General features: G+C 42.5%; 1 protein-coding gene and 1 pseudogene across 1 annotated transcript; both read right to left on the bottom strand.

Moving 5' to 3' along the window:
- Positions 1-407: 407 nt before the first annotated feature.
- LOC139556509 (synaptotagmin-14-like) lies at positions 408-25,726 on the bottom strand. Its single transcript, XM_071370554.1, has 13 exons — positions 25,202-25,726; positions 22,558-22,695; positions 20,297-20,347; positions 16,626-16,772; positions 13,378-13,530; positions 13,020-13,273; positions 10,977-11,147; positions 7,522-7,695; positions 7,326-7,418; positions 4,494-4,671; positions 4,238-4,294; positions 3,199-3,314; positions 408-3,105 (listed from the first exon to the last, which is right to left on the bottom strand). The coding sequence occupies exons 2-13, from the start codon at positions 22,679-22,681 to the stop codon at positions 2,905-2,907; spliced, it is 1,719 nt and encodes a 572-aa protein (XP_071226655.1). The 5' UTR covers positions 22,682-22,695; positions 25,202-25,726; the 3' UTR covers positions 408-2,904.
- On the bottom strand, positions 13,581-13,759 carry LOC139556799 (U2 spliceosomal RNA; annotated as a pseudogene).
- Positions 25,727-25,730: the final 4 nt, after the last annotated feature.

The raw sequence follows: 25,730 nt of genomic DNA on the forward strand, positions 1-25,730 counted from the left end.
CACTAACATCACAAGAGGGAGAGATGAGAGAATACTCCCCTCATCTCCAGCCAGGAGAGCGAAGGAGGGGGTTCTTGTTACAGTAAAGCCGGGGTGTGGTGCTAGTGGTTACGAGACTCTAGTGTTCACCTCTGCCTCTCGATGGCAGCCATCAAACATGTTTCACAATGAAATAGACCTTGTGTCCAGGCCTGCATGACACACTGTGTGGAATCCTGCTTGTCATACTGTAGCACCTTTGTAGCATAACTTCAGTACCCATAATGCTCTGTTTCACCAGTGATTCTCTACATAGAAATATAATGACTAGATTGTATTTCTATGGAAGAGCGGATAGTGTGGATGAATTAAATATATATTTTCTCACCCACCTACACATAATACCCCATAATGACAGTGAAAACATGTATTTTGACATTTTTGTACATTTATTGAAAATTAAATACAGAAATATCTAATTTACGTAAGTATTCACACCCGAGTCAATACTTTGTAGAAGAACCTTTGGCAGCGATTACAGCTGTGAGTCTTTCTGGGTAAATCTCTAAGAGCTTTCCACACCAGGATTGTGCAACGTTTGCACATTATTCTTTAAAAAATTCTTCAAGCTCTGTCAAATTGGTTATTGACCATTGCTAGACAACCAATTTCAGGTCTTGCCATAGATTTTCAAGTAGATTAAAAACTGTAACTTGGCCACTCAGGAACATTCACCGTCTTCTTGGTAAGCAACTCCAGTGTAGATTTGGCCTTGTGTTTTAGGTTATTGTCCTGCTGAATGGTGAAGCAGACTGAACCAGGTTTTCCTCTAGGATTTTGCCTGTGCTTCGTTCCATTCCGTTTAGTTTTTATCCTGGAAACCTCCCCAGTCCTTATTGATTACAAGCATACCCATAACATGATGCAGCCACCAGTGCTTGAAAATATGGAGAGTGGTACTCAGTAAAGTGAATTTCCCCAAACATAACGCTTTGTATTCAGGACAAAAAGTGAATTGCTTTGGAACATTTTTTGCAGTATTACTTTAGTGCCTTGTTGCAAACAGGATGCATGTTTTTGAATATTTGTAATATGTACAGGCTTTCTTCTTTTCACTCCTACATTTAGGTTAATATTGTGGAGTAACTACAATGTTGTTGATCCATCCTCAGCCATTCAACTCTGTAACTGTTTTAAAGTCACCATTGGTCTCATTGTGAAATCCCTGAGCTGTTTCCTTCCTATCAGGCAACTGAATTAGGATGTACGCTTGTATCTTTGTAGTGACTGGGTGTATTGATACACCATCCAAAGTGTAATTAATAACTTCACCATGCTCAAAGGGATATTCAATGATTGTTTTTTTTACCCATCTACAAAAAGGTGCTCTTCTTTGCAAGGGACCTTACAATTATATTTATGTGTGGGGTACGGAGATGAGGTAGTCATTCAAAAAATATGTTTAACACTTATTCACAGTGAGTACATGCAACTTGTTAAGCACAAATTTACTCCTGAAGTTATTTAGGCTTACCATAACAAAGAGATTGAGTACTTATTGACTCAAGATATTTCAGTAATTTTTAATTTATATATTTTTTTCCCACTGACATTATGGGGTATTGTGTGTAGGCCAGTGACAAAAAAAATATATTTAATCCATTTGAAATTCAGGCTGTAACACAAAATGTGGAAAAGGTCAAGGCTTCGAATATGTAATGCATGAAAGGTGATGGGTCTTTTATAAGGATGGTATAGGCTCCAGAGTTGTTTGATTCAGTGAGCCACAAAACAAATACAGTTTTTCTATTCTCAAATGATGCTAAATGTGATTCAGATGATGCAAGGCCACTCTGAAGATGTATTTTGTGTTCTTGAACACATGCACACACGAAAATACACGGTATTATAACGGGAGATGAAACAGCTGTAAAAAGAAACCCCAAATATTAAACAAAAAATTACAAATCAGTCAAATGGATGTTGCATAATGTCATGTGAATGTAACAGTGTAAAAATAAGCATAGCTCGGTAGCATAGTTGTTGCAGCAGGTTACAGGCCCAACTGGCTTTAACAGTCATGGTAACAGTCTTCCATTGCATCATACCTGTTACCAATGGCTGCGAGCATCAGTTGAGAAATGACTGATGCTGGTGTTATTTGAAGTCAGTACCATTAGAAATAGAATTACCATGTCGGCCATATTGAGTGAATCCATGATTGTATCATTTAAATTGCAGTGGTCTGAGGGGCTTTTCCCTTTCTTGTAATTCTATTTCTATGGCCAGTACAACTCCAGAAGAATGTGAGGGGGCTGGCTTGTTTTGGTCGTTGTTCTTCCACACACTCTTTGGTCCTCGGTTCAGGATGAAAATGGTCCATTGTACGAGATATGTATGGTCGTATTTTGATCATCTTCTGTAAACAATTACATGCAAAAATATTATTATGGACCAGAATATGGGAAATGAATTACACAAAATTGGCCTCAATCTGAGACTGAATGGACCAGCTGTGTTCATTTCAGTAGCAGTTTCGTCTTTCAGGATCAGTTCATAACTGAGGTCTATCAGCTGTTGTATTAAAAGATCAGTCCCCATTGATCATGACAGGAGCAGGAAGTCATTGCTTAGAACCAGTCTGTCTTTCTCAGGTCAAGTGGCTGTTTTACATATGAAAGGGTATTTAAAGCAGCACTTAATGAACAGAGACTCCATGTGGAATCCACCTGCCTCTCATAGCGCTGCACCCTCACACACATCCCATTCCAGGTTCATATGCATAGCATTGGTAGATGGTTCCTCGTCTCCATCTCTGACGGAAGGTCAAGAAACCAATCCCCTTTCAACACCGAGATCAAGATACCCCATAATAATTCTCCTATGTCATCGAGATGATATCTTGTGATTCTCATTAAGACCTGTTCAAGATTCCAAGAGCGCGTGCCAGTGGCACACCTGCTGTCCCCCGGCCTCCTTCATCTGGCTCCAGTGGGCCTGCTGCTCCTCTCCGGTGCTGTTGAGCCCCAGGGACACCCAGCCCACCCTCTCCCTGGCCTTCATGCTGCTCCTCCGGCTGTACACGGACACCACCAGCGAGACCTCGGACAGCTGGAAGAGGGCCACCTGGAAGACGAGAGATGGGGTGTGCTGTTTAACAGGGTCCATGTATGTAAAATGTATTCCTTCATCATATCTCTTCCCCCCCCTCTCTCTCACCTGGAAGACAAAGGTCTCCTTGTAAGTGGGGTTGGGCTGGCCGCGGCAAACTGACGTCTTGCACTTGGACATCTCCAAGCCCTTGGAGTCTAGCATGGTCAGCTTCACATAGGTGTCTGGGGAAGGGAGGGAGAAAAAGGAGGGAGGAGGAAGATGGTGAGAGGCTGCCATCTAGTGGAGAATAATAGAAAATGGCGTATTGCGGAAGAAGATCTTCAAGTCATGTATAGTCTATTGTAATTCCATTATTTTGTGCCTGTAATTGATTCTGGTGATATCTTGTATATGTATGCCCCTGTACCATGGGGCACTGAAGTTTGTTACTAACTCCAAAGCCCTCACTCATCACTGTGCCCTCTGCGAGAGTGTATATATAACCAGCTACCATTTTACTTGTGTAACTACATTGTCCAGCAGACAAATAAACTATTGCCTGTGCTCACCTGACTGTGTTTGGTTGATTGTGCCTAAGGCCGTACAGAGCTATGGTAAAAAGCTTTCCAGTTCTCTGCCCCTTCTGCCTGGAACGAGCTTCAAAGGGTCCTGAAATTACAGGAGCCCGTCCCTTTAAATGAGTTTAAAGTTAGGTTAAACACTAAGATGGAAAATAAAGTGTGGGGGGGGGGGCCAGGCCTGTCAATGTTTTGACCCCTAGTTGCACCACGCTTTCTCAATACATCTTGTTGTTCAATGTGTAAATTCATGTTTTTAAACTGGTTTATGTTGAAAATGCGTCTGCAACTTTGTGTGCTACTATTTTGGCCAGGTCTCTCGTAAAAGCAATTGTTAAAAAAATGAAATATATTGTGTTGACTCACAATAGGATACGAATGGCTTTTTGATACCAGCCATTTTTTGGGGTTCTTTTTCACGATACAATATGTAGAGGGATTGGGTTAAATGCGGAAGACACATTTCAGTTGTACAACTGATTAGGTATCCCCCTTTCCCAATATGCCAACATTATCAGTACACCCAGAGGAACAGACAGTGACTCTGGTATAGATAGAGGTACATGGATTGATAACAGAGGGCTCACCTCTCATGATGTAAAGTTGTCCCCCTATGAACTGTTTCATACAACAAAACAGACCACCTGGGGGACACCACACAGAGGGAGGAAAGAAGAGAGATCAGACTGTATGAAGACTGATGAAGTAAATAGCTGGTAGACACACAGAAATAGGAATAAGAACAGGTATTCAGTTCTATGGATTTGAATGCTAAGCTACCCAACTACTCCATAACATTATCAAAGACACAACAGAAAATAGACATGTTATTTGTCCACTCACTGGGAGGTTTGTCTGAGGCTGTGTTTTTGAAGTGACTGCCCTGGATGACCTCTGCAGAGAGCCTACCAGTGGTGGCGTTGTAGATGAGGCCCAGTAGAATTTCTGGTGTGGAGTCCCCGTTGGAACGGTAGGACAGAGCCCCTGCACTACGGGACACACTCACCAACGACCCACAGCCCTGTAGGGAGAAAGGAGAGGACAGACACCACATGCAGAGTTAGAGGCAGGTAACAATCAGTACAATGCAACTGAATGGCTTGGATTGGGTGAGACTATGCTTTGTCTAAAGCAGCTGGCTCTCGTCTGGTTTTCAAGCACAACAGGAGAGCACAAAACAACCGCTGGTTTTAATTGGCTGATCTCTCAGTCCATCACCATCGAGTGTATAGATGGGAAACTTTGATGGGTGGGAGCAACAAACAAATCGAAACTCAACATGAGAAGCCGCAGTGGCTCGCCGGTCGGTGTACCCACATCCATATCCACACATGCAGTCAGAGCTGGCCTTAGCTTTGCGAGCAAAACATTTTAGCAGTCCCCCTCTTGACAGAGGAGAGAAAAAAAACGTTTTAGAGTTAATTTCCTGCAATTCTACACATTTTGCTATGGGGTGTGGAGAAAATGTTGCCGTTTTAAATAACGTTTGCTGCAATTCTACACATTTTGCTATGGAGCGAAGAGAAGATTTAGTAATTTTAGAACTAATTTCATGCAATTCTACTCTACTTGCCTTGGTGCAAAAATGTGCAGTTTTACAGCTAATTTCCTGACATTCTACACATTTTACCATAGGGTGGAGAGAAATGTTTGCAGACATGTTTTAATATGATATCTGAGTGAGTGTAACTAACAAAATCAATGGGGGCCACACCCACTAAGTCCCAAACAGTCCCACACTGTCACCAGGCTCCATGCGCCAGCAATTGGAAGCTGGGGACGAGGTTAGTCTACGAGTTACTGTGTACCATTAAACAGTGCCTTGCAAAAGTATTCATCCCCTTTGGCGTTTTTCCTATTTTGTTGCATTACAACCTGTAATTTAAATTGATTTTTATCTGGATTTCATGTAATGGACATACACAAAATAGTCAAAATTGGTGAAGTGAAAAAAATAACTTGTTTCAAAAACATTCTACAAAATAAAACAAATGAAAAGTGGTGCTATGAAGCCCCTAAATAAGCTCTGGTGCAACCAATTACCTTCAGAAGTCACATAATTAGTTAAATAAAGTCCACCTGTGTGTAATCTAAGTGTCACATGATCTCAGTGTATATATATATATATATATATATACATACACACCTGTTCTGAAAGGCCCCAGAGTCTGCAACACCACTAAGCAAGGGGCAGCACCAAGCAAGCGGCACCATGAAGACCAAGGAGCTCTCCAAACTGGTCAGGGACAAAGTTGTGGAGAAGTACAGATCAGGGTTGGGTTATAAAAAATATCAGAAACTTTGAACATCCCACTGAGCACCATTAAATCCATTATTAAAAAATGGAAAGAATATGGCACCACAACAAACCTGCCAAGAGAGGGCCGCCCACCAAAACTTACGAACCAGGCAAGGAGGGCATTAATCAGAGAGGCAACAAAGAGACCAAAGATAACCGTGAAGGAGCTGCAAAGCTCCACAACGGAGATTGGAGTATCTGTCCATAGGACCACTTTAAGCCGTGCACTCCACAGAGCTGGGCTTTACGGAAGAGTGGACAGAAAAAAAGCCATTGCTTAAAGAAAAAAATAAGGAAACACGTTTGGTGTTCGCCAAAAGGCATGTGGGAGACTCCCAAACATATGGAAGAAGGTACTCTGGTCAGATGAGACTAAAATTGAGCTTTTTGGCCATCAAGGAAAACGTTGTCTGGCGCAAACCCAACACCTCTCATCATCCCCACAGTGAAGCATGGTGGTGGCAGCATCATGCTGTGGGGATGTTTTTCATCGTCAGGGACTGGTAAACTGGTCAGAATTGAAGGAATGATGGTTGGCGCTAAATACAGGGAAATCCTTGAGGGAAACCTGTTTCAGTCTTCCAGAGATTTGAGACTGCGACGGAGGACAATGACCCTATGAATACTGCTAAAGCAACACTCGAGTAGTTTAAGGGGAAACATTTAAATGTCTTGGAATGGCCTAGTCAAAGCACAGACCTCAATCCAATTGAGAACCCATCCAACTTGAAAGAGCTGGAGCAGTTTTGCCTTGAAGAATGGGCAAAAATCCCAGTGGCTAGATGTGCCAAGCTTATAGAGACATACCCCAAGAGACTTACAGCTGTAATTGCTGCAAAAGGTGGCTCTACAAAGTATTCACTTTGGGGGGGCGAATAGTTATGCACGCTCAAGTTTTCCGATTTTTTGTCTTATTTCTTGTTTGTTTCACAATAAAAAAAGCTTTTGCATCTTCAAAGTGGTAGGCATGTTATGTAAATCAAATGATACAACCCCCACCCCACCAAATCTATTTTAATTCCAGGTGGTAAGGCAACAAAATAGGAAAAATGACAAGATCATTTATCTAAGTGGACATCATACAAATCAGGTTACTTCTTATTGGCAAGAAACTGCACAAACAGACCCCTACCACACACACAGACACACAGTTGTGTATTACTACATTAAATTGCGGACCAACAATTGAGGCCCATTCAAAATCCTATTTTCCCTAAACCTAACCTAACCCTAACTCCTAAACCTAATCCTTTTCCTTTTTAGGACCGGCCAAATGTCCTCACTTGTCCGAATTCTCTTTTCTGGTCCTCACAAGTATAGTAAAACAAACATACACACACACACATCTTTTTACCCCTATCTTCGCAGCCACTCACCATTAGTGCAGTGCCAGGCTCCAGCGTAACGGGCAGCGCCATCTTGCCCTGCAGGTTGAGTTTAGTCAAATAGAAAACCTTCTCGCCCAACACCTAACATAAATAATAATATAATAATATATGCCATTGAGCAGATGCTTTTATCCAAAGTGACTTACAACAATTATTGCATACATGTTTGTTTTCCCCCCCAAACCTTCTCCTTCTTCATCCTCCTGATGCTGTAGAGGCGGAACCGGACAGCGTGGTCCGCCAGTGCCTCCTGCTCCACCCGGGAGAAGCCGAAGGTCTCTGTGAACACTGGGCACGGCCCCCTCTGCACCCCCGTCTTGGCCCGCTGCTTCTTAGTGGGCAGTAATACCAGGTGTACCTACATACAGTGCATTCGGAAAGTATTCAGACCCCTTGACTTTTTACACATTGTGACGTTCTTGCCGTATTCTAAAATAGATTAGATTGTTATTTCCCCCTCATCAATCTACACACAATACCTCATAATGACAAAGAAAAAAGAAAGAAATAACTTATATCACATTTACATAAGTATTCAGACCCTTTACTCAGTACTTGTTGAATCACCTTTGGCAGCAATTACAGCCTTGAGTATGACGCTACAAGCTTGGCACACCTGAATTTGGGGAGTTTCTCCCATTCTTTACTGCAGATCCTCTCAAGCTCTGTCAGGTTGGATGGGAAGCGTCGCTGCACAGCTATTTTCAGGTCTCTCCAGAGATGTTCGATCGGGTTCAAGTCCAGGCTCTGGCTGGGCCACTAAAGGACATTCAGAGACTTGTCCCGAAGCCACTCCTGCGTTGTCTTGGCTGTGTGCTTAGGGTCGTTGTCCTGTTAGAAGGTGAACCTTCGCCCCCAGTCTGAGGTCCTGAGTGCTGTCACGACGTGGTCTTTTGGGTGTATATCGTGGCCCCCCGTCAGGTTTACTTCTGAGTGTTGTATAAGATGGATGAATAAGTATAAGAATACTTTTGGAAAGATAACAATGTGATATAGTATTCTAAATGAGAATTGATTGTTTTATGGTAACTTATGCAGTCAGTAGCCATGCCCAGGTGGGCACAAACATGATGAGACGGCCCTTTTCTACTCAAGAATAAAAGCCCCCGTGGCACAATTCACAGCAGACCACGCAAACCACGGTGTAAGCTAAGGTTGCAAACGGTTGAATTCCTAAGACCAAAACATGCCTGGTGACGCTGGTGTGTGAAGTGGTTTAAACTACAACTCTACCAGAGGACAAGAGCAGAGAACGTGGAGATCATTCCCACGTTGAAATGGCAAAGAAATCTAAAAACTAAAGAATAATTATTCAAACTGCAACTGTTTAAATACTTTAGTCTGGTAAACGCATCTGATTCTAAGAAGATTTCCGAATGGGACTCTGAAGTATCCATTATAACAACTACGACAGACTGAGTTCTGGGGAACACAACCAGAGACTTTTCTGTCAACTCTCTCCAGCAGACGGACCGGCGACCACAGAGAGAGACAACAAGACATACGCTCGTAAATATGTAAATTGCATTTTTTTCCCCCCAATGAGTGGTCGTTCATGTAAAGTATTAGCAATTTCTATGAGTGTAGTTATCAGCTATGAGTTTCACGCTATTGAGTGGTCCACACCCCCTTTCCTTTGTCTACCAAGCCGTCATATCGGTTTTGTCCGCTAGGGACTTTTTCTTTGTATCATGCAATACCCCACGTATGAACTAATTGTGTGTGTTTTCATGATTTTCTGTGATTTGATTAGTTAGTAAATAAATAATTAAGCCAATTTGTATATCGCTGATTCATAATTTTTGCTAGGGTTCGTGCAGATATCCAAGGGATTGCGACGTTCAGTAATGAGAACTGATGAGGTACAATTCATTAATAAGTGACTGTTTTGATAAGATATGAAAATATCTGAAAGAGTCGATTCGGGAAATAAAGACACTATAAACATTTTTCCATGGTGCCCCGACTTCTTAGTTAATTAAAGTATACATGAGTACTTTAATCACATAATAATAATAATTACACATAGAGAATTGATTTGATAAAATAACAGTCTTCACATTAATGATAGTCACAGACACGACAGTGTTCTGGAGCAGGTTTTCATCAAGGATCTCTCTGTACTTTGCTCTGTTCATCTTTTCCTCGATCCTGACTAGTCTCCCAGTCCCTGCCACTGAAAAACATCCCCACAGCATGATGCTGCCACCCCCATGCTTCACCGTAGGGATGGTGCCAGGTTTCCTCCAGATGTGAAGCTTGGCATTCAGGCCAAAGAGTTCAATCTTGGTTTCATCAGACCAGAGAATCTTGTTTCTCATAGTCTGCGAGTCTTTAGGTGCCTTTTGGCAAACTCCAAGCAGGCTGTCATGTGCCTTTTACTGAGGAGTGGTTTACATCTGGCCACTTTACCATAAAGGCCTGATTGGTGGAGTGCTGCAGAGATAGTTGTCCTTCTGGAAGGTTCTCCCATCTCCACAGAGAAACTCTGGAGCTCTATTAGAGTGACCATCGGGTTCTTGGTCACCTCCTAGACCAAGGCCCTTCTCCCCTGATTGCTCAGTTTGGCCAGGTAGCCAGCTCTAGGAAGAGTTTTGGTGGCTCCAAACTTCTTGCATTTAAGAATGTTGAAGGCCACTATGTTCTTGGGGATCTTCAATGCTGCAGAAATCTTTTGGCACCTTCCCCAGATCTGTGCCTCGACACAATCCTGTCTCGGAGCTCTACGGACAATTCCTTTGACCTGATGGCTTGGTTTTTGCTCTGACATGCACTGTGAACTGTGGGACCTTATATAGACAGGTGTGTGCCTTTCCAAATAATTTCCAATCAATTGAATTTACCTCAGGTGGACTCCAGTCAAGTTGTAGAAACATCTCAAGGATGATCACTGGAAACAGGATGCAGCATTCGCTTAATTTTGAGTCTCATAGCAAAAGGTCTGAATACTTATGTAAATAAGGTATTTCTGTTTGTTTTTTTATATAAATTTGCAAAATTTTCTAAAAACCTGTTTTTGCTTTGTCATTATGGGGTGTTGTGTGTAGATTGATAAGGAAATGTTCTTATTGAATCAATTATAAAATAAGGCTGTAACGTAACAAAATGTGGGGAAAAATCCAGGTGTCTGAATACTTTCCAAATGCACTGTAGGTAGCACTTTACTTAAAGCAGAGCTGCCCAAACCTCTTCCTGGAGATCTATCGTCCGGCAGGTTTCCAGTCCAAACCTCACCTAACATACCTGATTCAGCTAGTTAGGTCTTGGTGAACAGCTAACAAGTAGAATAAGGTGTTCAAATGAAGGTTGGAGTAAAAACCTACAGGTGGTAGATCTTCAGGAGGAGAGTTTGGTATAATGCTTTATAGCTTGCGGTAGGCATGCATGAGCCTTCATCTTATAATATATTATTTCTCTTTTTGTATAATTCACCGTAACTTAAGCTGAAGCAGATGCTCTCATCCAGGGTGACTTGCAGTCAGTGCTGGCAACTAAGGTAGTAGGTACAATCACATATCACAATCATTGCAAGTAAAACTTTCTTGGGAAATAAACGCTATTAGCAAAATGAGTGCTAGTAAGAAAATATGTTTACGTGTGAGAGCAAGTAAGACAAGTACAACAGTAAAGTTTTCTCACCTGCCACGCGATGTTGCCGGTCTGTTTGAGCACGGGGATGTCGGTTGCCGCAGTAACAGTGACGGCGAGGTGTTGCTTGCCCGAGTCATACTCGAAGGCCACGTCCAGCGTGCCGTACTTAGCCAGTGGCTCAGGCTCATAGCCACCGGGGAGCTGGGAGGGTGAACCATCCTGTGAGGGAGGGGGAAGGGGTGAGAGGGAGAGAGAGAGAATGAAAATATGCATTTTAATGCATGAATCTGTTAGTCAGTCCTCATCTATGACATCACAGAGTGAGGGTAGATATAGTCCCTTAGAGCACGGGGTGAAGGGCAGATGGGATGGTGAACCATCTTGTGGGAGAGGGGGGAGGGTGTTAGAGCGAGAGAGGGAAAGAGGAGAGAGAGAGGATGATAAGATTCATTTTAATGCATAAAACCACAAGGTACGAGCAAGCTCAGGGATTCTGGAAAGCCGGGATAATCTCCCACAAATATTTGTCTTAATATTAACAAAATGTGAAATACATATTTTGATAGATCAAAGTATTAGCTTTCACACCATGTTATTTCTCATAAAATGCAACTATATGGATTTCTGTCAACTCCGTCAGACACCATGAAAGGCATTTCACCAACAAGTGTTTAAAGGCCTTGATCAAATATGTCATACAAATCTCCAAACTCCTTTTTGTTTTGTTTTATAGCACTATTAAATGCACTAGGGCAAATTTCTTAGCATTTTGGCATCTTTTTCTAGATTTAAAACATAAAAAAACATTTATTAAGCAAACAGGTCTAGCACAGCAAATGCTTCCATTATTTAAGCATATGCTGTAGAACAGCGATTGAAATATATTTTCAGGATATTGAGGGGTTAGCCATCAGTGACGTAGTTGACAAGCCACTCACGGAGTTGACAACAAAGATTCTCAAAACAGACATATTCTTGCCTCTACAAATAAAAGTTCAGTACAAACACTTTAATGAGGACATGAATAAGGGGTCCTTATGGTATAGCTGATCCTGCTCTTTCCGGATTTTTTACAAATCTGACAATCTCCAGGCACATCTTTTATGAATCATAGTTTTGAGATAAATATTTTTTAATGTCACAGAGGGCTATTGTAAGAAACTACAAAATATAATTTTACAGTCAATGTTCATTATTGCTATTTATATATGTGTGTATATACAGTAATATATATATATATATATATATATATATATCTATATATACACACACACATATGTATATACACTGCTCAAAAAAATAAAGGGAACACTTAAACAACACAATGTAACTCCAAGTCAATCACACTTCTGTGAAATCAAACTGTCCACTTAGGAAGCAACACTGATTGACAATAAATTTCACATGCTGTTGTGCAAATGGAATAGACAAAAGGTGGAAATTATAGGCAATTAGCAAGACACCCCCAATAAAGGAGTGGTTCTGCAGGTGGTGACCACAGACCACTTCTCAGTTCCTATGCTTCCTGGCTGATGTTTTGGTCACTTTTGAATGCTGGCGGTGCTTTCACTCTAGTGGTAGCATGAGACGGAGTCTACAACCCACACAAGTGGCTCAGGTAGTGCAGCTCATCCAGGATGGCACATCAATGCGAGCTGTGGCAAGAAGGTTTGCTGTGTCTGTCAGCTTACAGCCCAACACCGTGCAGGACTTTTGGCATTTGCCAGAGAACACCAAGATTGGGGGGGGGGGGCAAAAACACATGTCTCTCAGCCTCATGGCAAAATGTGTAGAATAGCAGGAAATGAGCTCAGGGATTCTTGAAAGTCGGGACAATCCTTGTCCGGCAGGGAAACTATATTTTATTTTGTTGCATTATTTGAGCTTAAAATGTACATTTAGGGGAATGTTATAAAGGAAAATATTTTTTCAAGAATTTTCTAAATATTTTCGATATATATACACTACCTAGTGCTACGCCAGTGAGCATGCTCAGGTAGTGTTGGCATGCTCGGCTAGCGTGACACAGTGTCCTATGGGAAATGCTAACAGTCCACCATCTGGTACATGAGTGTCTTTGTCCTAGCTCACCTCTGGTCCCAGGACGGCAGTGCTGTCACTAGGTACATCCTCATCATAGCCCTTGTTGAGGTAACTCGCAGTGTCCTGGTCAACGCTGGCCTTGCTGGAGCGCCTTGTACCATTGCCGTCAGGGTTCGACTCCCCCAGGCCCCCTACCTCCGACCGTGAGAGAGACACCCGGACCGGTCTATCCTCGTCCTGATACGGGGGAGGCTGGTTCTCGTTGAGGGGAGAGCCCCGTCTCATCCTCTGGATATTGTTGGCTGTGGAACAGAGTGATGGATACGATTCATCTGTGACTTAGTAAACATCTCGGATGTGTGTATGTGTGCATGCGTGTATGTTGTCACATCAATGAGTTTCTCACTTTGTCCAATGGAGGCTTCACTGCTGTGATCGCTGGTGTGTTTCTGTCTGTTATCCCAGACTGAGGCTCTGTGCTGGGCTGAGGGTTCAGAGTGTCTCCCTGGTATGTCCTCCTCACTATCCTCCTCAGAGCCACGTTCTGGGCAGCTCTGGTCTGGACAAACAGATACGCACACAAGATCATAGTACATCATCACAATCAGCCAACATAAGACACATCTCCACTCACAGACCAAAGAGGATGTGTCCCCACAAAAAAATGTAAGGATATTTTTTTGTTGACCCTGTATGTATTTCATGTTCTCCAGTTAGGGGACGTATTAGATAGCAGACTGATAAGAATGGATACTACACTTGATCTTAGCCGATCGTCAGAGAATTATCATATTTCTAACTGATAAGCTATTCTGCTGTGTCCATAATATCACATCTACAACAATCATTTGAGAGAAATAGGTAAAGCCGTGAGGAGAAAGAACTGAAAGTGTAAACATGACAGCTACGGACAGATGTATTTTGATCCATCCATGACTGTTAAAATAGGATTTGTTTTCAGTTTTAGAACCCATGACTTCAGTTAATTAACGTCACAGACAGACATGAAGAGTAGAAGTGAAGAAGAGGGATGGAATGTGGTAGAAGAGAGTAGGAGAGATCCAGAGAGATATTTGGAGGGAAGCAGCACACCCTCTCACCTTTATCCCCTCTCTTCTTCTTCTTGCTCTCTTTCTTCCCTTTCCTCTTCTTATTCTTCTTGTCACGCTCTTTCTTCTTTCCCTCAGAAGCGGGAGATATAGCTCCTTCAGTCTCGTTCTGCTCTCCATCTCCCTCAGGGCTCACCTCGTTCTCCTCCTCTTCAGCTTCCCCCTTCTTTTTCTTTTTGGATGCTCTCGAGTCTTCCTCAGGGCAAGGAGACTGTGGTGGATCGCTATGGTCGTCACTCTGGTGGAGCCCATTGGATTTGTCCTCTTTCTGGCCCTCTTTGTCCTGACAAGTAGTGTGGTTCTCTTTAGGTGACAAGCTGGTTTCTATATCTTTAGGCTCTTTCTTGATTGTCTCCCCATGACTATTTTTATTTTCCTCCACCTGTTTCAGCCTCTCCTCCTCCTGTTTCAGCCTTTCCTCCTCCTTCTTCTTCTCTTTATCCGCCTTCCTCTTCTCCTTCTCCTCCTTATTCTTCTCCTCCTCCTTCCTTTTTTCTTCTGGTTCCTTGTCCCCCGCAGAACTCTCCCCTGGTTATACGGCTCGCCAGCCTCCGTCTTTCCACACCCATTCCAAGTGGGCTGGAACATAGTCATCTGCGGTCACTTCACTCGATTGGTTGTTCTTCAAACCATAGTCACTGGATTGGTTAAGCTTGGAGCTGTAGTCTGTTAGGCTTGAGCAGGCCTCAGAAGCCTGCCGCTTGATTTTGCTCCTCACTGACTCGGCCATCCCTTCCTGGGCCTTCCCTTCCTTGCTGTCCGGGCCCCCCTCTGCCGCATCTGCAGCCTCCTCCTCCTCTGTCTGCACCTTCTTGATGACCTGGTCGCTGAGCTCGGTCAGCTGGTCACTGACGCTGTAGGTGGCATCAGTGACAGCGCTGGCTAGGTCGTCCACTCTGCTGCTGACTGAATCCAAGATGGAGGAGATGCTGACCGATGGTAGGTTCTGACCGAAGCTCTTGAAGAACGCCATGTTGGTTGGATTCGCTGATGGCTGGAGCTGCTGTCCTTCTCCACTGTCTGGTGGGTTCTAGATTATATCATAATCACAGCTCTGGCAGGGACATTTGGTTCATGAGAGTGTGTGGGAAAGGTATTACTATCTGAAATCCATGACTTACACTTTATACATGTATGAGGAGGACAATTTGTGGTTGGGAATAGGGATCATGTCTATTCACAACATTCTCACCCACAAGCATGTATCTCAACAGTGATTATGATAGTTTTAAGTTGTTAGTCAGACAGTCAAATACAGTGCATTCGTAAAGTATTCAGACATCTATACTTTTTCCACATTTTGATGCGTTACAGCCGTATTGTAATATTTATTAAACACATTTTTTCCCTCATCAATCTACACCAATAACCCAAAATTAGTACTTTGCTCCGTTAATCTTTGCATCGATCCTGATTAGTCTTCCAGTCCCTGCCACTGAAAAACATCCCCACAGCATGATGCTACCACCACCATGCTTCACCGTAGGGATGGTGCCAGGTTTCCTCCAGATATGACACTTGGCATTCAGGCCAAAGAGTTCAATCTTGGTTTCATCAGACCAGAGAATCTTGTTTCTCATCGTCTGAGAGTCTCTAGATGCCTTTTGGCAAACTCCAAGCGGGCTGTCATGTGCATTTTACTGAAGAGTGGCTTTCGTCTGGCCACTCTACCATAAAGGCCTGATGGCTGGAGTGCTGCAGAGATGGTTGTCCTTCTGGAAAGTTCTCCCATTGCCACAGAGGAACTCTAGAGCTCTGTCAGAGTGACCATTGGGTTCTTGGTCACCTCTCTGACCAAGGCTCTTCTCCCCCAATTGCTCAGTTCTAGGAAGAGTCTTGGTGGTTCCAAACGTCTTCCATGTAAGAATGATGGAGGCCACTGTGTTGTTGGGGATCTTCAATGCTGCAGACATTTTTTGGTAACCTTCCCCAGATCTGTGCCTCAACACAATCCTGTCTCGAAGCTCTACGGACAATTCCTTTTTGCTCTGACATGCACTGTCAATTGTGGGACCTTATATAGATAGGTGTGTGCCATTCCAAATCATGTCCAATCAATTGAATTTACCACAGGTGGACTCCAATCAAGTTGTAGATCAATGGAAACAGGATGCACCTGAGCTCCATTTTGAGTCTCATAGCAAAGGGTCTTAATACTTAGGTAAATAAGGTATTTCTGTTTTTTCTTTTTCATAAATTTGCTAAAATGTCTAAAAACCTGTTTTTGCTTTGTCATCATGGGGTATTGTGTGTAGATTGCTGAGGGAAAAATGTATTTAATCAATTTTAGAATAAGGCTGTAACGTAACAAAATGTGGAAAAAGTCAAGGGGTCTGAATACTTTCATAAGGCACTGTATATGGATTTATTTATATCATTTTGAGACAATTTCCCAGGCCCAGATTACACCTAAACCTGGACAAGAAAAATATTATTTTCAGTCCAGAACTAGGCTTAATCTTGGTCCGAGAAACTATCTCAGGCCCATTGAACAATAAACAAACTGTTTACAGACTTTGCATGTTATACACCTTGACGTGTTTACCTTGCTGGTCGGGCCTATAGTCGTCTAGACATGACAGGTCGCTTGTGCTCTCCACTGACAGCTTGTTGCTGAGGTAAAGAAAAAAGAGAGCCATCAGGCCCATGAAGGCTGCAATGGAGGACAGGACCCCTAGCAGCTCAGGAGACACTGAGTAGAGAGAGAGAGAGAGAAAGAGAGAGAGAGGGGAGACAAACATACATAGACATAAAGGAAGAGGGGGAGAAGACAAACAGAGACAAATGAAGGAGACAATGCGAGAATGCTCCCTAGTGAATGAGTAGAGAAACCCGATAGCTTCCCCATTACGGTACAGGTCAGTTTGTGAATGAGTTGAGAAACCCGATAGCTTCCCCATTACGGTACAGTTCAGTTCGTGAATGAGTTGAGAAACCCGATAGCTTCCCCATTACGGTACAGTTCAGTTCGTGAATGAGTTGAGAAACCCGATAGCTTCCCCATTACGGTACAGGTCAGTTCGTGAATGAGTTGAGAAACCCGATAGCTTCCCCATTACGGTACAGGTCAGTTCGTGAATGAGTAGAGAAACCCGATAGCTTCCCCATTACGGTTCAGTTCGTGATTCATTTTTCACTTCAAAGGCTCAGCATACACTTATGCAGGCCAACAATACCTCATGTTACTAAGCAGCATCCCCCTGTTCTTGCCGATGTGTTATTTTCAACGGAGACCTCTGAGTTATTGAGTTTCACTGATAAGCAGATACAGGGACAAACAGGGCACAAATAGCTTTCAAGGGATATTACAGTCAAAAATGTACGTTTGCCAGACGTCAAGACAATTCCAGGTCTCACGCCATCAATTGTGTCGATCCATCTAAATGCCTCAACCCCAAATGAATGGAAAGAGTATAGCACCAAATAAGATCTGGAAATGATATGGTGCTTATCGTTCCCATTCATTTGGGGTTGTAGTTGGAATTGTAGTTATGGAAACAGGGTAGTTAATGGATAATATACAGGCCATGGAATAGCCACAGGTGCATGAGTGGGCGTTCAATTACAAAAATAACACAGAGCTGCCAGAAAAGCTCGGAAAACACACCAAAAGTCCACGAGAGCCTCCATTTCGATCTGATATGCACATGCACTACCACAGAACAATTCAGAAACACTGAGAATAATTCAGCAACTATGAAGGGTCATTGGCAGAGTATCGTGGGCGGACGTTCATCAATATGAAAACGTCTATTGCCTGAGGAGTGAAGGCCTTACAGCTCTCGCTCACACTACATCTCCACGGGAAAAGGTCCACCATTCATCCAACCCTGGCTGAGTTTAGAAGGAACTACTTCTCGTGGACTATCTCTTCTTCTCACCATGGCAACAGGCAGAGACCACTGAAGCCTGAGGGCTTCTCCTGTCTCCTCCTCCTCCCAAAACGGATAGACTGATAGTCAAAGCTCAGCAGGAAGAGTGAAAGAGAGGGAGAGATAAGAGAACAATAACCCACGGGCATAGCTCACCTCCATTCTAGCAGCTTTCGATTGTGTATGTTTCTCAATTGCTTCACGCCTAGGCTATGGTGAATTATTCCATTCTGTCAAAACACCAGCGTTGTGTGCTGTTCCCCTTAGTGGTAATCCGGTTATCCAATACAACTATTGAGTCTAACACAAAGAAAAGGACATTCTAATAAGTAAAAAAAAACACAAAAATCGGTTATGATCCTAATATTGAGTCCAACGTAGCCAAAATCTTTAACAACGCTTCGAGACCATGAGGTGATCTTTCGTGTTTGGTCAAAAATTCCTTGATTCTTCAACACCCAACACAGTTACAGTACCTATCCTCTCTCACTGATGACAATTCTGGTAATTGAGTCAAATTAGGTCCTGAAGTGACCCTGAAGTCCAAAAGCCAGGCTTAACTGTCCTGTGCTGTATGTCCCTGTCCCTGACCTGAGTGTGGTGACACTTCATAAGCTACTGCTGTTTGCATGTCAACTGCTCCTAAATAATTTAAACACCTGCAGTAACCGGATGCCTCTCTCATTGACAGACGCTGGTGGAGCGTTAGCCATTAGCTAGCCCCATGCTAACCTGACCCGAGCCTGTGTTCACAAAGTCTCAGAGTGCTGATATAGGATCAGTTATGCCTTTTAGAGATGAATGAATATGATTATATGGACAGGGAGAGCTGATCCTAGATCAGCACTCGTAGTGAGATGCTGTTGTCCTGCTCTGCACACACTAAGGATTACTGTTATAAGGCAATAGAGGCTGATGGTGAGTGAATTCATGGACACTGTGGACTTATTCATCTCATACTGACAGATGGGATGAGCTCGTATGATGAGTTTCCAAAGCAGCCGAGTGTCTGTCTGTCTGTCTGTCTGTCTGTCTGTCTGTCTGTCTGTCTGTCTGTCTGTCTGTCTGTCTGTCTGTCTGTCTGTGTGTCTGTGTGTCTGTGTGTCTGTGTGTCTGTCTGTGTGTGTGTGTGAATGGGTAGGGGTGTGTGTGTGTGTGCCTGTGTTTGTGTGTGCGTATGTACAGTACGTGTATGTGCGTGCATGTGTTTGTGTATGTGTGTGTGTTGTGTTTCCCCAAGGGCAATCTATGAGCCGAGCATCAGAGAAAGAAAACAACGAGCGCGTTCTGCTGTACAGTATGTGAACTTGAACTCCCAAGCCTCAGGGCTACATCTGTTTTCCAGATAACTGCCACAATATTCTGTTCACAACAAAAAAACACGAATTAAAAGTAAAAGACCATGAACATTTGACATTCAACTAATGGAATATATACATCAACAGCCGAGTTACTCTGACAAAAATGTGTACCATGTTTGTCCACAAAATTCGAATGGAAAAAAAGAGAGTCTACGATATGACATTGAAATACTGATGAGAAGAAAAGAAAACCGCCATATTTATTCTAGTATTTCCTCTTTGCATAATTCGCTACACCAGATAAGTGCAGCGAAATGTGTTGTTTTACAGGGTCAGCCATAGCAGTCCAGCAGCACCCCTGGAGCAAATGAAGGTTAAGTGCTTTGCTCAAGGGCACATGGACTGGCCTACCGCTCTAACCGCTAGACCACCTGCCACCCGACTAGCTGAGCATGGTAGCAATGGCAATATCCTTTTTCAGGACCCAGTATCAGAGTGCCATTGTATGCGTGTTTGAGGTTACTAAGGAAATGTAGGGCACGCTTACTTAAACGCAATTGGTTAATCTGAAAACCTTGCCCCCCCCCCCATATACGAAACAAAACCTCAGTGGTAAATAAATAATGAATACTATTGCCTTCTCTGGAGAAGAGGTCTAAAACTTGATTCATACACCAATGGAGGCTGTTGGGAGGAGCTATAGGAGGACAGGCTCATTGTAATGGCTGGAATGGAATTTATGGAACGGTATCAAACATATGGAAACCACGTTTGACTCCGTTCCATTTCAGCCATTACAATGAGCCCGTCCTCCTATAGCTCCTTCCACCAGCCTCCACTGCCACACACAGATATAGAATATTCTAGAAGTGTGTAACAATAGAGTAGCCCTCTATACTCAAAAGTTACAAACAAGCAAAACCGATAGCTAAGTGCTTTGATAGAGCTCTCTACTTTTAGGGGGATACAAGTACAGTCAAGCAGACAGTCAAGGAAGCATAGAGTACAGTAGAGTACAGACAGACAAACAGGGAAACCCTTACCTCGTCTGGCACAGATGAGCTCATGCACCCCACAGCTCCTCCCACCACCACCTAAGGGGTAAGTAAAGGGATACGAGCGTCAGGGGTCAGGGGTTAAGAAATTGCTCTGGCTCCTATGTTGGCTCCTCCTCAGGCTACTGAGGCAGATGTCACACTAATTAACTCGAGCCAACTAATCTCATGGGGTTATCAAGTGTTTAAGTATGTTCAATTAGATTTATCAAGGCACTGTCCCATTACATAACGAGAAGCTCTTTCACTGGAGGAATTCACTAAAGGGTTCAATACCTTATCTGTGGGGAATCATAGCTGAATAGGGGTTTAAAATGGAACAAAATGTGTCTGTCCATTAAACCGTTGAATTTAAACGTCGAGAAGTAAAATAGAATAGAGAACACAGAGTATACTTATATACAGCGCATTCAGAAATATTCAGACCCATTGACTTTTTCCACATTTTGCTACATTATATAAAGTATATACTTATGTAAATAAGGTATTTCTGTTTTTATTTTTAATACATTTGCAAAAAATTTGAACAACCTGTTTTTGCTTTTTCATTATGGGTTATTGTGTGTAGATTGATGAGGAAAATGTTTTATTTAATCCATTTTAGAATAAGGCTGTAACGTAACAAAATGGGTAAAAAGTCAAGGGGTATGAATACTTTCTGAATGCACTGTAAACAGATCAATGTTCTTAACCCTGTATCCCAACCTTCACAAACTCATAAGACAATAAAGACAAACACACACACAAATACACAAACGGGCACGCACATGCAAGGTACACACACGTAGGCACATGCACTCATGCAACACACACATACTTGGCACTATGTCGTGTAGGACTTACTTTTCTGAGTGGCTACAGAGAGAGTGTACTATGGTTCTAGGTCGCATAGTAGCTCAGGCTCTTGACCCTCAAACTACCCTCTCACTACTGAATGTGCACTATACTCCCTATGGAGTGTGAGTTTACAGAGACAGAGCACACACGGGAAGTCCACATTGAAGAAGGAAATCGAAATACTTCACTGAGGTCAATAAGGCAGCAAGGGCAGTCAGGGCACTGAGGCAACCTCTCTCCTTTCACACAAATCAACCTCAACCCTACTCTGTCTTGTGAGTCTAAGCCACTTGACTAACAGCTTGGTTAAAGCTTTCCTTCCCGTGTTGACATTTTTTTGCAGAGGAAAAGGGGGAAAAAAACAAGAGGTTGCTCAAAGAGTGCAAAACAGGCTACTGCTTAGAAATGAATGATGTTTTTACTTTGGCAGTAGCCCTATATGACCAGTAGTGACTACTTTTTCTATCGCTCTCCGTTTCTATATTTTCCGTCAGCCGTCTAGCACAAAAAGTCAGGTAAAAACCAAAAGCACTTGAAAATAGGCAAAGCTTTTCTATCTTCTGGCAATATCTGTAGCTTACAGAAAATGCTTCCTATTTGCTCTCAACGCAATTTTCTGTTGAGCCGAAGCCTGCCTCCTAAAAAAATTGATATAGGTTACACAAAAAGCAATAGCCTAAGTCATTTATAAACATTTTGTGTATTTACACCAATGACCAGGAAAGTATAGATGAGCATTGGCTAAGGACTAGCACATTCACCAACTGACAGCTGACAGTCTCTCCTCTCTCTCTCTCTCTTCCATCTCACAGCACCACATTTGCCAGGTGTGACTGCAGCACTTCCAATGCTGAGATGGGATCGCAACCAACCAACGTGCGAGTACACGTGACCAAGTAGCCCATAAATGTGTTTGACATGCAGTATTGCCCAGAAGCACGCATGCCGTTTTTAATCTAGACATTTTCAGAGCTTTAAAAAGACAAAGTGACAGGTAGGCTACCTTTGACAGCATTTATCTGACTGGCCCACTCCTAAAGTTCCCATCCCATTATCCTATAATACACTTGAACACTTACTCCTGTTTCTAAGGAAGCATTTGTGTAGCCTATCAAGATTTCGATACCTTCATGCATACGACTAAGGTAAGACAAGGTAATGTCCGAGTCACATTTATGTTATTGGTCGCTGTCCACTTCAACACCACTTCGCGCGCATCCGGTGAAGGTACTGCAACATCCCTGCCTCTTGCGTCTAATCTTCAGCATCCCGTCTCGCTATGTAGGCTGCCTACAGCCCAAGCTGACGGGACAACGCAATGTGCATCTATATCATTACTAGACATCTATCTTGCTGAATAAATGGTACTGTCACTAAGCATTCTAGCCATGTCCCATGCAAGGTGTACTTACCATCAATCGCCATGATGTTCTGTTTCGGACTGGTCCAAGGCGAGGGGGTGAAAACTCGGGAGAAGTTATTCTTGTGTTTGAGGGAGGGGGACATTGTTTGACGCTGTTCATCAGCACCACACATTGACTGTAGCCTACCTGTAGGTGCAATGAGAACTAGTAGGTTATTTGCAATACATCGTTTAATAATTGTTAATTTGCATGATGGATTATGTATAAAAAAAAGTGTATAGGTCAACATGAATGCATTATGTGTGTATCAAATAGGCTATTTTATGTAATGCATACTGTCGTAAAGTAAAAATGTTTGTAATATTTATACACTGAACCAAAAAATAAACGCAAAATGTAGTGTTGGTCTCGTGTTTCATGACCTGAAATAAAGATGCCAGAAATGTTCCATACACCCAAAATGTTCATTCTCTCAAATGTTGGACACAAATTTGTTTACATCCCTGTTAGTGAGCATTTCTCCTTTGCCAAGATAATCGATCCACCTGACAGGTGTGGCATATCAAATAGCTGATTAAACAGCATGATCATTACATAGGTGCACCTTGTGCTGGAGACAATAAAAGGACACTCTAAAATGTGCAGTTTTGTCACACAACATAATGCCACAGCTGTCTCAAGTTTTGAGGGAGTGTGAAATTGGCATGCTGACTGTAGGAATGTCCACCAGAGCTACTGCTAGATAATTTAATGTTAATTTCTCTACCATAAACTGCCTCCAACATTGTTTTAGAGAATTTGTCAATAGGTCCAACCGGCCTCACAAATGCAGACCACGTGTAACCAAGCCAGCCCAGGACCTCCACATCTGACTTCTTCACCTGTGGAATCATCTTGTGTAGTTTTCAATATTAATCAGTTTTCCCATTATTGCATGTTCTGTGTTTTTGTGCTGGTATCAATTTTATTACAATGAATTAGTAATAACGCCCAGATAAACAGTAACTATATAACTCTACTCCTTTTCTTTCCTAGATTCATTTTCCTTTCCTCCTTCCCTAACTCCATTTATTTTTCTACTTTCCTAGATGTATATCCTTTCCTCCTTCCCTACCTCTCTTTCCTCTCCTCCTTCTCTATATCCCTTTCCTTATCTAATTTCCTTTCCTAGCTTATCTAACTTCCTCCTTTAATAGCTCCCTTTCCTAGATTCCTGCCTTTCCTTCTTCCTTTCATTTCCTCTCTACTGGCCATGGTTAATCCTAGGAAAGGAGGAAAAGAAAGGAAGCTATGAAAGGAGGGGGAAAAAGGAGTTATGAAAGTAGGAAGGGAAAGGGAGTAAGTAAAGGAAGAAAGGAATCTAGGAAACAAAAGTAGGAAATTAAATCAATAAGGAACGGAAGCAAAGAAAGGAGATAAGGGAGATACAGAAGGAGGAGAGGAAGGAAGGTAGGGAAGGAAGCCAAGAAAGGAGAAAAAGAAACAGAGCTAGGAAAGGAAGAAAGGAAAGGGAGCGAGGAAAGAAATCTATGAAAAAAATAAGAAAAGGAAGTAAGGAAAGGGAGATAGGAATGGTTGAAAGGAGCTAGGAAAGGAAAGGAGATAAAGAAAGGGAGATAGGGATGGAGGATAGGAAAGGGAGGTAGGGAAGGAATATAGGAATGGAGGAATGGGAGCCAGGAAAGGATGAAATTAAAGGGAGCGATGAAAGGAAGAAATTAATCTAGGAAAGAAAAGGAGAAAAGGAAGAAGGAAAGGAAGCTAGGAAAGGGGAGCTAAAAGATGAAAAGGAAAGATGAAAAGGAACTAGGAAATGTAAGGATATAAGGAAAAATAGATAAGGAAGGAGGAGAGGAAATTGAGGAAGGGAAGGAAGCTAGGAAAGGAGGAAAGATAGCTAGGAAAGAAGAAAATAAAAGGATGTAGGATAGGAGGAAAGGTGGGGGGAGGAAAGGATGAAAGGAATCTAGGACAGAAAAGGAGGAGTCCACATTTATGTGGTAGGGATTAACCACGGGCAGTAGAGAGGAAAGGAAGACGGATACAGTAGGAAGTTAGAAAAGGAGGAAAGGACGCTAGGAAATAAGGAACGGAAGTAGCAAGGAAAGAAGGAAAGGAATCTAGGAAAGAAAAGGAGGAGTTCACATGAATGTGGTAAGGATTAATCATAGCCAGTTGATGGCAATAGTAGTGGTTTTAGGGACAGGCTAGTTTTAGTCACAATGGAAGAAAGTAAATGGAATGGCATCAAATGCATGGAAGCCATGTGTTTTATGCAGGGCCGGTTCCAGGCAAAAGCAACATAAGTGGTCACTTAGGAACTCAGTCAGGAGCTGTGTTCGAATACTCATGCTACCCACACTAACCGTACTATTTGTGACATGAATTGAGTATATAGTATGTTTATTGGATATAGTTAGTATGCCAAAAGTTCCTGGATGTCGTACTAAATTCACCAAAATATGAAGTATACACGCAGAGGACACTATTTCTGTGCTTTAGGGCCCATAATGCAATTCTTCAGGAAATGGGCGTGGCTTCACATCGTTTTCAGATTTGAAGAAAATGGCGGAAAATTTACTGCCGAAGGACAACGATGGCGGATACAAATTCATGGCTGTAACTAATTAGGAGAAATGTTAACAAAATGTTGAGCAAAATGTAATAAAGTAATTACTTTTCAAATAGTTACCTTACACGTTATGTTGGCTGACCATTTGTTAGCTGCGCATTCCTTACGAACCACATCATTACAGCAGTATGTACCGGTATGTTATCTAGCTACCTAACGTTAATTGGCTACTTATACATCAAACTTGCCAGTATATTAACAATAGACTATCTAACTAACTACCCAAAGTTTATTGACTTGATTATACCCGTCATTCTTAGCTTAGCTAAATGGTATAGTTGTGCGTTCTCAATGGACATTCGGGTGCTTTCGTAAATTTGCTCTGGCTATCTACTCTAATTTCAGAGCAGAGGTTAGAATAATGAATTTACGAGCGCTCAACATCGGTTGAATATGGCCTGTGTCAGTTAAGGCAAATGTTGCCAGCAACACAGTTAATCACCAACGCTCTGGATAACATGAAAAGTGCCTAACCAGCTCTGCCAGGGCGAGTAAAATGGTCACTCATTTGTTTCCGGAAGTAGCTAGCAAGCTAGCCAACGTTAGTTTGGGTGCTTGACTGCCGTTGTAAGGTCAGAACGCTCAAATC

Source organism: Salvelinus alpinus, chromosome 27 (assembly GCF_045679555.1).
Source record: "Salvelinus alpinus chromosome 27, SLU_Salpinus.1, whole genome shotgun sequence".
Taxonomy (NCBI): Eukaryota; Metazoa; Chordata; class Actinopteri; order Salmoniformes; family Salmonidae; genus Salvelinus; species Salvelinus alpinus.